Source organism: Pseudorasbora parva, chromosome 17 (assembly GCF_024679245.1).
Source record: "Pseudorasbora parva isolate DD20220531a chromosome 17, ASM2467924v1, whole genome shotgun sequence".
Taxonomy (NCBI): Eukaryota; Metazoa; Chordata; class Actinopteri; order Cypriniformes; family Gobionidae; genus Pseudorasbora; species Pseudorasbora parva.
In genome coordinates, this window is record NC_090188.1 from 28,883,531 (window position 1) to 28,899,766 (window position 16,236).

At 36.1% G+C, this 16,236-nt stretch overlaps 1 protein-coding gene across 1 annotated transcript in view; it reads right to left on the minus strand.

Annotated features, from left to right (window-relative positions):
- The window catches only part of eys (eyes shut homolog), a 376,512-nt gene that overhangs the window by 138,688 nt on the left and 221,588 nt on the right, over nt 1-16,236 (minus strand). Inside the window, exons 28-30 of the mRNA XM_067421808.1 lie at nt 14,152-14,276; nt 12,752-12,876; nt 10,190-10,406 (exon numbers count right to left, since the gene is read on the minus strand). Coding sequence (XP_067277909.1) covers nt 10,190-10,406; nt 12,752-12,876; nt 14,152-14,276 — 467 coding nt within the window. The remainder of the gene's footprint in view (nt 1-10,189; nt 10,407-12,751; nt 12,877-14,151; nt 14,277-16,236) is intronic.

Genomic DNA, 16,236 nt, shown 5'->3' on the forward strand with positions numbered 1-16,236 from the left:
TAAATGAAACAAAAAAGTATAAAAGGTCCATTTGATCTTTTATCTGTATTCCATTACAAATGGGAAATGAAATGATCCGATGGTGCTCCGTTCAACTTTTCTGAGATCCTTTACTCTTCCCTGATGATGACCTCTGGTCTATTTTCTGTAAGATATGAATTTCTGAATTTTAGAATATTGAATTTGATGTTCTGAATTTCTTCTTCATCTGAAATCTTAATTCTGTCTATTAATTCAGAACAAAATATCTGCTGTTTGAAAATACATGTCTATACAATTTCAACATAAAAACATTTCAGATGTGTTCAATTTCAAATGTTCTATATTCAACATTTAAAAATTCAAACTCAGAACTATGTAAAATGCAACATGCACAAAAAGTAATAATAAAATAAATACATAAATGAACAGAACCTAAACTAAAATATTACATTAAAATATTACTTTTTAGTTAGAAGTCAATTCAAAGTGTTGCCACCGTTGCAATTTTGCAGTAATAAGTTCACTGTAAACTTTTTTTAACCACTTTTAATTTACATTCTTAGAAAATGTTGCTGAAACTTTGGCAAACTTTTGGCAAAATTATTACGGGTATACTTTATATAGATAAAGATGTTATAACTAATAATATTTTTTACAGTCTACAAAAGTTATCTCAGAGAAAGATTTTTCACATCTGATGAAAGACATCTGATCTTTTTTTTTTTTTTTTTTGAATTAGCGCTATTAAACTGTGCTTTCATTTGACTCACAGAAAAATCTGAGGGCCTGTAAAACAGGTGGCTGTAAGATCCCTGTCTTTCATTTTAAAGGTCTTTTATGATAATTGCGCCTGGTACAGTAGCTCCTTTCTCTCGCAGGAATGTGATCAAAGCTAAGAGTGACCCATTACCTGCCATGACTTAGTACATTTAAAAAGGCAGTTTTTAGATCGGCTTTAATTGGGGGGGACTGAAGAATAACTCTCCAGAGCAAGTCTATTCCAATTAGTGGTAGGAAAGGGCCGCTCGTCTAATGTTTTACTGCTGTCAGTGGATCCTCTGAAGCCACTGATGTTCACCTCGAAATGTCCTTACCGCACAGTAGTGGATCTATCATGTTTAGACATAGCAGAAAATAACAAATCTCTCATCCTTAATGAAATCTGAAATAATTATATGTTTAACATTTCAAAGGATGCAGTCATTCAAAAGCTACGTGGGAGCTAAAAAGCACAGGAACATGCCAGTTAGCATTGATCATATTTTGTATCCCAAGAGCTGATAAAGCTAAAAAGGCCAATTTTTTTTCCACGGCAAGTGCATCGTAAATGAGAGTAGCTCTAAGATGATCTCTATACAGCGTAAACCTCTTTCTGTCGGCTTGAGGAACCTCAGCCCTGTACCATGAGGGGTTTTTAGCAGAAGTGAACAGTAAACCACGACACTTGCAAAAGCGCATGGTTTGCCAAGAAAGCCACATAAATACCCCTCGCAAAGAGAGCAAGAGTGAGTGACTGTCTGAGAAAAATTATACCAGCTTATTACATGCCTCATTTTAAGCCATGATATCCTGCTCTCTGTCATCCGTATCAGTTGGCAATTATGGGACATTTTCAGAGACTTCCACCCTCTTTGAGATCATTTAGGGTACTGATGCGGACAAACTTAAAAGACCGGCTCTGACTTGAGCAATTTGGCCTGAGCATTAGCGTTGGTCTGGAGTTAATGCCCTTCAATCTCAAACAGTTCCAACGAAAGTTCTCGCCTCGGGGTATTTTGCAATGAATCGCTCAATAATGCGGACCTGCCTGCGGTGTTTCTCCCTCCATGTGATTGACCGATGCTAGGCAACAAAACAGAGCGTGCATTTGGCGATTGCTGTCACGATTAATGGACCTACAGCAGATGAAGCCTTTATCAATATTTGCTTGACTTTAAATCTTTTTAATGCACAAATCTTTTGATCTGCCGCTGAAGGTCTCTGGGGCACTTTGGCGATTAAGTAGCTTGTAGAAAAATCCCCTTGCGTCTGCTAAGTCCTGCACTCCATAATAGGACAAATATCTCATAGTGAGGCCTGTGACTGAAAGAATGGAGACTTATCGGGAAACCAGAGGCTGTGATCTCCGATTAATGAGGATGAATGCAGGGCGACTACGGAACGTCTACCTTCTCCCTCCCCTGGTGTTCCAGGTAGGTTTACCAGCGCCGATGATGGAAAATTACCCCTCTGAGACTAAGCCATTCATTAATTTGAGATGCTTGTTTGGACTGATATAAGGCTTTCACGCAGTCCGTGATTGCTGCTGGGAGGCAAACTCTCACCTCATTAGCCGTTAACTCCAGATCCCTTTTTGAAATCTGCATTTCAGCCACTAACTTCTACACAAGGTTGGCACAGTCTGCTCTTGCTGGTTCTTGAACATTCAAATCGTTAGAAACGGTCAATAGGGACAGGTGATTGCGAGCTCATTCAGAGGTTATTATCTACAGAGAGCTATAAAAGACACTACAGGAAATAGCTAACTCAAAACTCGGTGGATAAAAAGTCCGCAAACACTTTGAACGTAGTTATTGCTCATGTTTGTGAAATGCTGACTCTGCTGGATCGCTGCCAGCTGTGCTGATGAACACTATTATGGGATGTATAAATATAGATCTCTGTAAAGGGAAGAACAAGAGAGAGAGAGAGAGAGAGAGAGAGAGAGTGAAAAAATATCAGCGTTTTCCTCACGGCCATTCAAAAATACTCCTGTTTAATGTATGAATGGAAAGCGCACCCATTAAAACTATAGAGGAAAGCATGAGAGCTCATTAAATTCATACAAATGCAAAACTAACTTTGCACTTATGCACCATTTTCCAACATAATCAACAGCTTCTTTTACACTTAAATAACTTTCATTAGTAACAAACATTATTAGAGATGTACAGTACATCTTGGCACACAACCACTACTACAAACAGAAATGATACCTCTAAATTATAATGAAGTGTGCTTTTTTCCCCCTATGCGATAAGGATTGTTACCTGACGGACTATAAAATGAGCAAAAAAGGATTAATGTGTAGAAGTGTCACTTATAAACTTATAAAATTCAAATGCTAAAAAAGGATTTTAGGACTCAGATATAATCAACATTAAAGTTACAATTTCCCTCTCATACACGTTTAATAAATTTAAAAAGTCAATTATTATTTCTTAAGCTTTCTAACTATAGCACTGAAACACACACAAATGTGCAACTAAAAAATACATGCATTAAGTGCCCAAAAGAAAATAAGACAGACGTTACATAAAACTCTCAGATTTATAAGCCTCATCAGTCATGTTAATGAGATACAGATTGAACAGATTGAAACCATGATGAATAATTCAATGCTAGTTATGCAAATAAATTAATGATCATTTTCCTTTATTGTCATCTGATTTATGCTCTGTCTGCATACCACGTTGTTCAATGCCCCATACATATAGATGTGTGAGAATTCAACCTATTTGGTTCGCCTGACATCAACATGCAATCACGTGAAGCAACCGCATCTGAAGTTCATTTCATTCAGGAGCTAAACTAAAAAAAAAAAAGAGCATTTCTCTTGAACACAACATTTTCTGTGAGAAGTAACAGTGTTCCAATTTATTATATATTTTTACTCACATTCAGGGCTGGACTTAGACTGGGTAAACCCAGCCTGATCTGCCGATGATTTGATTTCGCCCTGCAACTCAGTCTGGAAACCTGTCCAATAATTTCTACTGCTTCTGTTAAACTTTTGTGGGAACCAATCACGGACTGGCTTATCCACTCGGAGCACTATTGGCGGGTTTAACACGATGACAGATAGAGAAGCGATGGGTCGTTGCCTGTTGATCACACCTCTTATGGTCTGACTGGTTGAAGGACTATTTAATTGCGTATAGTCATTTGAATAATGCTCGTTTATCACGCCTCCTGTGCAGTACAAAATACAGAGCAGACTCCCCAGACCAATGTTCAATTTTAAATTGAGATTGGTCTGGTGATAGCCAGACAAGGCTGGACTGGTAATCTGGCATACTGGGCATTTTCCCGGGGGGGCCAACGCACTTTGGGGCTAATACAAATGTATTAATTTATGTTTGCCATGGACTGGCCAATCATGCAGGGAAGGCGGCCCATTGTTTTTTTCTTCTAAATTTAACAGTTGTTTTTGTTGCGCATGGGAAACTGCAAAAGATAAATATATCCGCACAGCACTGCTGCTGACGAACATACACTGTTTCTGCTGCATTATGAAGTGATGAACGGCACTTTGCCTTAGCTGTAAACAGCCGCGATGTAAATACATGACGAGATAAATTGGAAAATGGCAATACACACAACTACAAACTTGTCAATCTAGCACCACCACAATTTACCTTGCAGCTACTAACAGTGAAAAAAAATGGTGTCTTGGCAAAAATGTATTTTGCTATTATTACTTACAATAGATAAATCACTTTTATAGAGGCTTGTTTTACTACAAATTCGTCGACAACAGTCGTTTATTATTACTGTGACTACCATGATCTTACAGTTAAATGAAACTGGTCTACAGTTAAACTCAGTTAAAATGTCATTAGGGTAATTAAAGGATAATTCAACAGAACAGCTTTAAAGGATCCCATGAATAAAGGACAAAGCTTTTTTTCTCTTTAAATGTTTTATGAATTTTTTAATAGTTATAATGAAATTTTATGTTATTTCAACGAGAGCCTTATGAAAGATAGATATCAGTGTCTTACATAAATTAGGTGTTAACTCTTGAAAAATACTGTTTTTAAAGAGGAATTTTAACTCAATTTCCTAACCCTAATGTCCTTCCAAACCTGAATGAATTTATTTTCTGTGTAACATAAAAGAAAATAAAAAGTCAGTTTTTTGCCGAGACAATATTCAATGGTAACCAAAATGGTTTGGTTGCCAACATTTTTCAAAATATCCTCTTATGTGTTTCAAGGAAGAGAGAAAGTCATACAGGTTTGGAATGACACGATGGTGAGTAAATGATGACGGCATTTATTAGCAGTAAATTAACTTTACTGCATCCTAGCTCAAAATCAGTGCTTTACTGTCAAGTGCATGTCTGTGTGACAAAAGTGCAAATTTAGGTTATCTGCATTTGCAGTGAATTCAATAATATTCATAATTATTCGTCCCTGTCCTAATTTTTACACAACTCAGTCTGTTAGTAAATTTATTTACTCCAAATTTAAGGCTCTAACCCCCAGCAAAAACATTCACGGAGGAACTCATGGGCCGGATGGGCTTGGTTTGTCCAAAGCCCCAGTCCAGCCCTGCTCACACTAAGTAATGAGTTTCGTCACAAAATCAAAAAGATATTTTTTTCTCCTCTTCCAAATATGATGGGCACACAGATGAACTCCCAACTGTGTCACAGTTTCTTTGCATTACCAAAGTGTTGCATCAACTATTTGCCCAATCGTTGCATGTGAAGTTACACGTCCAAACCAGCATGACCGACGACTGATATCAAAGAAGAATTTCAAACTCTCGGTCTTTTGTTTCTATCTAAAATAGATTCTATACCCAGTAAGCTGGGAATGCAGAGGAGGAGGAGAGGACAGCAGAAAGAGAGAGAGCAGAGGTATCATGCAAGTTCCTGGCTAATATATTTATAGCTGCACCTAGGGCAAAAGACGTTTTTAGAGAGCGACCTAGATAGACATATCGATGAGAGTTTGTGTGCCTATCTGAAAGTTACAGTACATGTTCCTTGTTAAATAACCAGTTAAATAAAAAAGACAAATTATTTCTAATTTATTAAAAGAATGTGTGGAATACTTGATTCTGATTGGTCAAGAATCAAGTGCCATCCAGTGGTGTGTTATTCTCCGATAACAACCGGTAAAAACTGATAACACAGGCTCAGCTGGATGCTATCACAGAATAAACCCCCTCAGAGTGATGCAAGATCCGGATCACTGTCTGTTTTTATTCTGTAATAACAACTGGCTGGATGTACATTATCCCTTACTTAGTAATGTGTGTGACACCAATGTGGGGCAGTGAAATGTATAAAATGACAAAATAACTAGGCTTGGGCTTGGTTTAAAAACTTTGCCCATTATTTATGGCCCAAAATCCTGCTCCCATTTTTACTACGACCAACATTTTAAATCATTTGAATAAGCTTAGTGAAGGAGACCTTAATGTGCATCGGAAAGGAGCACGTCCTGATTTTACGGAGTAAGACGTGTTCCTGGGACAAAATATTTTGTTGATCATGGAACAACATACCTGTCTGAACATTTATTCCTAACCATATTCCTACCTCTAAACCTAATCATACCCATAAAATATCCCTAAAACCAGAGGGAAATGATAAGTGAATAACATTGATGTAGAAGCACCTTACCCTGATTGTAAATCTAAACTTGACACAAAACTTTTCCTCTAATCTGATTGTAATCTTGTTCCAGGATTAACAAAGATGTTGATCCAGAAACATGTTGCACTTGGCGAAATAAGGTTCTGCAGGGAAGAGAAAGATACAAATAATAATAATTATGTGCCTTTTGGAAGGGATTCCACACCTGTATGCATGTCTTTGTTCTGCTGAACACAAAGGAAAATATTTGGAAGCATGTTTGTAACCAGTAATGTTTATAACCATGTTTGTTGCCATTGACTACCAGAGTACCCCCCCCACTGTAATTTGAATGCATGCCGAATTTAATATACTTTTAATTTAGATTTATTTATTATTATTTTTCTAACCAGAAAAACAAATACTGTCAAGATAAAATATGATCTATAATATTTACTTGATGGACAAACAGGCCGAGATAGATAGAAGTTTAATCATATTAAACTTATTAATTTTGAAACTTCTCAAATTTGAATTCAGTACATTTCTTGTCCTTTTCCTGCAATTTAACTTCTTGTAGTACACTCTCAAGAAGAAATCACTCAATTGAAAAAGAGCCATTTTATAAATTCTGATATTTTTTCTACACCTGACAGATAAACAAGACAAGTACAGATGAGAATAAGAAAGAAGCAGGTTCAGAAAAAACAACAACAGCAGCATTGTATAAAGTCTAACTATGACGAATGAAACAAATGTGCATTTCTTTTATCTAGTATTTGGCTACTTCGTATCAGTCCAATCTGCCATTCTGTGAAAACGATCCCAGCCAGTTGTCCATCAAAAGAGGGTGTGCATTCCAAAGACTAAATGGATTTTTGAGTCCAACTTGAGATGATAGATTTATCCCGCCATTTTTGAGTTAGGACTATAGCAGCTTCCTTGAGTTTTATCTTCTATAAAAAATGGCCTCAATTCCACCCTGTCTGGACAATCGGAGAGTGATTACTCAGCTGGTGTACCTCTCGGGCACTTGTGGAAAATTCCTACGGATGCCCAGGCAAACCTTTAAAGCTGTCTGTAGCATTTGCCTTCTGCATTGTAAATGCATTGATTTCTGTAAAGCGCATGTTTGGAAAATTAACTGCGCTCTTCCCCAAGGGCACTGACTTACACACACTTTGTCTTTCTCAGTAGTGGCTGAAGAAATTAGTGCTGATGGTATCTTAGAGCAAACATTCACACAGTCATATCCATACACATTTCTGCACCCCCAAGAGATCCTAATGCAGTTGCTCTGTTTACTACATTTTTCATTCTGCGGAGAGGTTTAATTCCATTGTGTTGTGCCCCCGAGGACTAGCATAAAGCATAGCTTAAATGTCAAAATCGCTCTCAACATTTGCCAGAAACGCATTTACCTTTATTTTCGCCCTGTAACTGGCCTATTGATTTTTTTTGTTGTGCGCTTTGAATAGCGGCAGTCTTATATACTCTTCTAGCAGTGCAACATTTAAAATATCAACTGGACGACACAAACTCACCTGTAACTCAGAGAATGACATCTAATTCTCACTCTTTAACACAGTGAAATGTGGTATTTAGAAAAAGAAAAGAAAAAAAAAACACTGTGAAAACGGCCACGAGCCAGCAGTTCATTTCAAATCAATTCAGAAAGAAAGCGAAAAGTCATGCTTTAGGGGAATTTAAGCACATTCATGGGTTTTCTTCTTCTAAAATGACTTGCTTAGACTGCTTCACTAAATTACCTTCAGTGATTTGACAAATTTAGCCTCTAGAATCCATTTATTAGTCCATTGTCAGGAAATTATGCAAGGACGGTTCAATTTCCTAAAGTGATGTGGAAATTTAGTCCTTATGTACCACACTGACATTTTGGCTCTCTACAATTCATTCATTGTCACCAATGGGTGTTTTGTGTCATACTCAATAAACATCATAAACCATAGCACATAGTCCCTAATTAGCTGCAATTTTTTCCAGTGAAAACTAATTGAGTTTGTTCAAACTATTGCCTCTTCAGAGAACATTAGTGGAACAAATGTTGAAAAAGCTCTTATTATCAGACATACCACAGATGGTGAGTGTTTATCTTACTAACCTTTAGGGGCTCCCAGCTCATTTTGGAACAGAGCAAAGCAAAATGTAGGTTATTTGGGAAATGTTTTCCGAATACACATTTCAAGGACGTTTTGTCTGGCATGATGTTGCCTGTGGTAATGTATCTGTATGTTATTGTAGTCATTGATATCATAAAGTGTGAAGGCAAATTAGAAAGATGACAATAACCAAGCTTTCTTACTCTCGCTCTCTCTCTCTGACTGAGAAAAAGCAGTGCGATGATCTCATTTCATGGGAGATTTTCCATAAAACTGATATTGAGAAATAAAAATGTAAAAACACCTTATGAACATTATTTCATCAAACCATCTAATTAAAGATAATTACAATTTAGGTTTCAAAGTTGGGTTAAATACAAGTGATTGCTGACTGCTAAAATAATCTACATCATGTTAAGTTGAAAACTATTCAGTAATATTACTTCAGACAGTAAATATATTAAATTATTGTTTTCATGTGATCATTGAGCTTTCTTTTTAGATGTAGTAGTTCAATATTATGGGGTAAATTAAACTCTTTTTATTAAAGGGATAGTTTACCCCAACATGGAAAGTAAAGTATTTTGAAAAATGTCTTCAATTTTTTTGTCCATACAATGAAAAAATCAATGGGTTGGGTACCAAAATCCATCAAAATATCTTCTTTTGTGTTCTACAGAAGAAAGTAAGAGTAAATGATGACAGACTATTCATTGTGTGTTTTCTTCAATATACAATACTTTTCTATATACATGATATACTGTATTTTACTGAAAGAATGATAATATGTACTTCATAAATAATATTTATGATACGTGGTGCACATAATGAAGCCGATCAATCAAAACAAACCACACAAGGTCATTGATTGAAATCAATTGTTCATGTTGTCTTTCATTTACCCAATCCTTTTGCCAATAACATTAACAGCCAGTACAATGGAAGTCAACCTCATAATCTTAAAATGCTTCATGAGGCGCAGGGACATTTTATTCCTGTTAGATTGAAATGAGATACGTATATGTCACAATATTACTCATTTAAAAGGTACACTGTCCATTTTTTTTCTTTTATTGAACTGATAAATTGCAATATGTAGCTCCCTAACAGAGTTCTTTGTAAAGGATTATCTATTGTGAAGAGTCATTTCATTATGGTTGTTGTAGCGCTGCGCTGGAATTTATTTTCAAGGAAGTATCATGTCTATTAATGTGCATAGCTGCAGTAACGTCTTTAGCTATTCAGCTTGAGATCCTTTCCATCTAAACCGGTTATATCTCTCAAGCCTATAGTGAATGTTTTATGAGCAGCATGATAACCATATTCATCAGCACACTCACGGCAGGGCAGAAGCACAGCCAAAACAATGTTCTTCTGCAAAATGCAAGAAGTTTTTTTTTTTTTAACCATCAGAGGCACAAAAGTTGCATAGTGTCCCTTTAAATAATCCCCATCCAAAGCATATGAAGCCGTTCACAACACACTTGTCCAGCTGACCAATACATGCAAAAGATTGTGCTTTTTGGACGGAGTGGCTTCTATGAGACGGAACAATACAGAGTGATACTGACAGACTGAGTCGTGTAAAATATGTGCATGAAATCCTATTCTAACAGACCCCAAAATCAAGATTTTCTAAAAGGGCATTATATGGTCTCTAAGATTTTATGAGGCTGCTAAAAATACAGAGAAGTATTACAAAAGTTCAAAATATTGCACATGCTGATTCACTACCAACCTGTCGGGCGCTCGGTGCTTTGCAAGTCTTCCACGGGTACAAAAGTGGGTTGTGACTGAACGTCGAGGTGGTTGGTACTCCACGAGACGGGAGGAACAGAGGATGTGTCTGTCTTCACAAGGACACAGCTTACATTGTTGATGCCATCCTTACATCTAAATCCATCAGGGCATGATTCGATCAAGCAGTCGTCGTAATTATATTCACAGTTTTCCCCCTGAAACACAAAATCAAGTCTTTTCTTACTTTTTTTCTCTAAGTGTTTTTGAAATGCCTGCTGGGATATTGTTTAATGCCACATTCAATAATGTTGTCAGTACAATAATAAGGCAGTTTTCTGAAATAATTGCACAAGTATGTGGCATTACGGTGAGGAAGAACAAAGTTTGATGCAATACGCTGAAAGAAATGCTGTGTACACAACTAGACTGGGGGCATTAGAATTCAAGTGTGGTGCAAAACTCAAATCCGGTTGAGTAAGAATGTAAATTATAGTAGCTTATGCCTAGCAGCAGGAGCAATTATGCTTTCTGCTGTACCGGTACATACATGTACACAGTATTTGTACTAGTGGCAATTGCTTTGAGACTTTATGAGCAATGACATTTTTCCTGCGTGAAGATAATCTGTATTACTTATCACACCCAGTGCATTTTAATATTTTAGGGAATAAAAAGGTCTATATGAACATGACTTTCACAGATGTAATTGGATGCACAGCTTCATTGTTGCTATGAGGTGAACATTAACTTAATATTGAAATCAAACTGTTTCCTTGAAATCAAAAGTGCTTTGCTCTTGTGATTGCCAAGGAACTGATTTAGTCACTTTGTATCGGTTTGAAGGATAAATATACATTTTCATCTTCCACTCTCTTGGTTTTTTGAAAAAAATGTCCATTACTAAATATATTGAGTGCTGTGTTGAAGATTACAAGCGTGATATCTTCTTAACAAGGTAAAAGGCTCATATACTTTGTGTCCATGCAAGCGTTGTACATTTTCTTACTTTAAGGCTAATAATGCATTAACACAAACAAAAGAATAACTATAAAATAATAATGAAGATTAGGTCTCATATCAGCAGAGGTGTAAAAAGTTTGTAGAGTAAGAACAACAGAACATGAATGGAGCAGTTCACCTTACTAGACATTAGACAATAGACTGCGAATGGATGCTTACAGGGCAATAAAATATATTGTTAACATCTTATCAGCCTTCTCTAAAAACTCACATGACATAGTCTTACAAAATGCTTAGTTTTAAAAAATGCTTAACATACATAGTTTTAGAGATAAAATCCTTAGATTTTAAAAGAAGCATGACCACACTTGTGGCTTCAACATATATTATTTCAAAGTTTCTACACAGACACATCATATTATTTATACATTTAAAATTATATTCTTTTTTTTTTTAATGTTTAAAGCTACACTGTATAATATTTTCCCCCATCTAGCGGTGTAAAGGTATATGACAATCCAGTGAATATTAGTTTCGGTTCCTCTCAATTTCTGATTTCGTTTGAACTCCTACGGTGGCCGATTTAGTCCAAGATTAACATGGCTTCCAGTTCAACCTCGTTTATGACTGTCATCGAGTGTTAAAACGCGAAAAGCGAAGCTTGAATTTAGGGGTATGTCCCTCTTAGGCTAATGTACTTTCAAGATGGAGGGCCAACATGGCGACCGGCATTCGAAACCCTCACCCATATGTATTTTTAATGGCATATTATAAACTTACGAGAATACTTTATTACTTGAAAGAAGTAAATATACATTAATGAGCACATATATTTTTGAAAGAACTAAGTGTTTTTAGCTAAGAACAAACTAAAAAAAGTTACACTTTTAGCTTTAAGCGTATATCCCCAAATTAAAATATGTCAGTATTTCTGAGTCTTGAACTGTAAACTCTCAAATGTTGGCTTTCTAAATATATGTTGGTTATGTGTCTATTCAGAATAATTTATGAGCAGCAAACTTTTTATTTCGGGTGTCATTTATTCTCCACTTGTCATAAGCTCCAAAAACAAAACAAAAAAACAACTCATTCACAATATGATCAATAAGATGCGTTTAGAAAATAGATAAAGAATCCAGACTGGATGCAAATGTATTTTACTTTAAATCAGGAAAATTACTAAGTGTACCTGCAAGTAAATTTTGGATTAGGGTAGATATATTAGTATTTATAATCTAATCTTATTTCTTATCTTTTTTTTTAGTGTCACTTCGTCAAGCATCACTGCAGATGATAAAACTAAAAAATAGGTAAATATTGTGCACATCCTGTCATTGATAAGTGACATCTGTGCTTCCCTGCACTTGAAAAGCACCACTGGCATGTTGAATACTAAAGAACCCCGCTGCTTCCTCCCCGTCCCGAGGACGTCAAGGATATTTAAAGGCCATCGCAATATTGGAATGGAAACAAAAGGATGGCGAATACTTGACAGGAGAAAGACAAACAGGATTGCGTCTCTCTCAAAATCACCTCAGGGGAAGATGAAGAGCTCAGGGAGGAGGAGGAAGGGGGGAGTGGGGGACTCAGCAAGACTTACCACAAATCCGGGCCGACAGAAGCAGGTGTAGCCATGGCCAGGCTCATTCTGGATGCACATTCCCTGGTTGCACGGTTGCAGCAAGCACTCATTAATGTCATCTTCACAGTGAAGGCCTGTCCAACCTGCCAGGAACAAAAACCCAGAGTGCCACAGTGAGCCCACCCCCACAACCAACCACCCCCCACCTCCCGCCTCTCATATGTTTTCTACACCATCTCAATTCCTGCTTCATTTTCCCGTTCTGGAAAGCATCCACATGCGCAGGCATACAGAACAGCTGAATACATTTTAATACTCTATGAGGCTTGTGTCTGTTTCAGTAGCCTGCGAGAGCAAATTACTCCCCTGAGAAACGTAAGTGATTTCTGTGTGGTGGAATCAAGATGCACGAAGCCAAGATTTTTCATAAACCTTTATCTCTCTTGTGTTCTTCAGATATGAGATTGGCAGGAAAAAAAAAACTAAAAAAACACGTTGACAGCAGATATTCATAAACATGTACGGCAGGCATGTCATATCCAGGGTTCCTGCAACTTAACCTACATGATATTTTTGTGACTTTTCCCAGGCGTTTGTGATAACTAGATAAGGATCAGTATTGAAACAAAATTACTGATAAAAATGTATGTCAAAAGTTTCAAAAGTATTTTTTTTTTTGCTCACCAAGGCTACATTTATTTGATCAAAAATACATATTGTTATACACATTCATATTGTAATAGAGAAATATTTTGTTACAATTTACAAACAATGTTTTCTATTTTAATATACTGTATTTAAAAATGTAATTTATTCTTATGATGGCAAAGCATTTTCATCATAACTACTACATTTTTCCATGTCACATGATTCTTCAGAAATCATTCTAATATACTGATTTGATGCTCAAGAAACATTTCTTATTATTATCAATCGAAAATAGTTTTTTTGTTGATGACTAGAACATTTAAAAGAACAGAATTTGTTTGAAACTGATTTTTTTGGGAACAATGTAAAAGTCTCTAAAAGGCTCTCACTTTTGATCAATTTAATGTGGCCTTGCTAAAAAAAAATCAATAAAATTAAACATTACTGACCCCAAACAACTGTTTACACACACGCACACACACAAATAAAAAATTATATATATATATATATATATATATATATATATATATATATATATATATATATATATATATATATATATATATATATATATAAATAAACGTAGAAAAATGCACATGTTGAACCCTGTCTATAAACGAATAAACTAACTAACTATAACCCTGGAATATTCAATAAAAGCCTAATAAAGTACATATAATGCCATTAAGAGGTAAACCACTTTTGCATGACAATATAAATGAATTAATATTGTATTACATTAGAAATGTTCAATACCATAAAAGCCTCACCTGGACGACAGTGACATTGGTAGCCATTGATGAGGTCTTGGCAAATGGCCCCATGAAAGCATGGCTCAGAACAGCATTCATTCATCTCTACCTCACAGAAATCTCCCACAAAACCTGGCAGGCAGCTGAATAAAAGTATTCCTCTTTTAAACACTGCACAGAGAATCAGATGTTTTTATTCTCGAAAAATAAAAACCTTTAAAAGGTTGAACAGAATGCTACGACTTTCTGAGCCACAGCCTTGAGCCCATCAAAAAAGCAAATATTCAAAAGAAAACAAAAATTATTAATGACAGACATATGGTCAGCTAAGCTTGTGAAAGCGCTGCCACACAGATGGTGAGCAAACTGAGAAATGTCTCATTAACAGAGTTTGTTGGCATATAGAAACATTTCTAAATATTTCCTTTTTTTTTTACAGATCGGTTCATTTATTTAAATCTATACAACTTAAGAAGGAAGTTCTGGAAAATTACACATCCCCAAATGACATATGGTGATTGTATGTGCATTCGGGGCATTTTGTAGTTATGGTGATTACACTATGTATCAACACTGATGATTATGAACAGATTGTTCGATATACTAAAACCTTTTTGAGCAGTACACTTTTAAAGAGTAGAAATGCAGCTCTTACAGCGCTGATACTGAACATTTTAGTGATTTGCATGAATCATAAATGAACTAACATGAAAAGGAGTAATTCAAAAAGGGAAATGTTTGTTCTGTCCCCACATCAGTAAAAAGAGACTGTACATTTCAGCTAACAAATAACACACATGAAGAACCAAAAGTGTGACTAGATTCTAGAACAAAGTGCATATGGCCATTTGGTATCTGCAAGATTATCAACAGATATAAAGTAAAGGTAAAAGACACTGATAGATACTCTTTCCAAAGTGTCCAGAATTGTTCTGAAGCAACACTTCTTAAAATAGGATCTGTTATGGTCCAGTCAAGGGGTCCAAAAAACCCCCCCTGAATTGTGAACAAAGATCTCACCAGAAACCATGCCAATTATAATACACTGTCTTGGTCTTCTGTTTTAATGACTGAAATTATGCATAAACCTTAAATAAATCTAAATAATTAAAAATAAAGGACCTCTGAAATGACATGAGCTGTGCTTGACTTTTATTTTGTATCTTTTATTTTGACGGCACGGCGGACCCTTATTTTGACGACGCTGAGAATGCCATTCTCAATCTTTACGATCTGTCTAACAGTCCTGTCTAATACGTTATTAGATAGAACTGTTATACAAAGAAAGTAGACAGTATATGGAAAAGTATTAGCTTCTGCCGTGTGGTTGATGTCCAATGTTGCTAGCGGTCCCCTCAAAGTCGCAATGGATTTTTCTCCTTAGCGTAAAAGGTTGAGAGGTGCGTCTATCTCTGTTTTCCATGTTCGTAGAGTTAGTTCATGGAGTAAATATATAGGCTATAATTGGTGTGTGTACACAGGTGCTGGTGTTTTGCATCTGTTCGGTCAAACAGTGTAAAAGGAGTTAATAGAACTAAAATCGTTCCTGTGTTGGGAACATGGCAAAAGTGGGTTCTTCTGCCATTAGTTCTAGGAACTATGAAAATGTTTAGCTAGTCATTGTTACAGTGTAGTTTTATTTTTAAGTACTGAGTAATATTCATTAAAGGGGTGATGAATTGAGAAATAATCTTTCCCTTGAGCTTTTGATATATAAAAGTTCATGGTAATAAGAAAGTTTTGAGAGCTGAAAACTTCATTGTTATTCAAAGAAAAGCTTTTATAGACACCAGGCCCAGAAAATGATCGTGTGCGCATCTTTACGTCATCGCGCGACAAAACTCCTCTACAGCACGTCTAATTCAGTAGCCCCGCCCACAGACTCATGGAGGTGATCGGCTCGCTCTATAGCCAACAACAATAAACATACCGAAGATTATAGCAAGATATTGCGCTATTACTGGTTGAGGAAGAACACAGTTGCTGCATAAGCTTCCTTCGGATCCTAATATTGTGTGTGAATGTTTGATACTTGCTGTGTCAGATGCTGGATTTGTAGAGATATTGAGATTAAAACACAACACTGTGCCTTCTATAATGGAT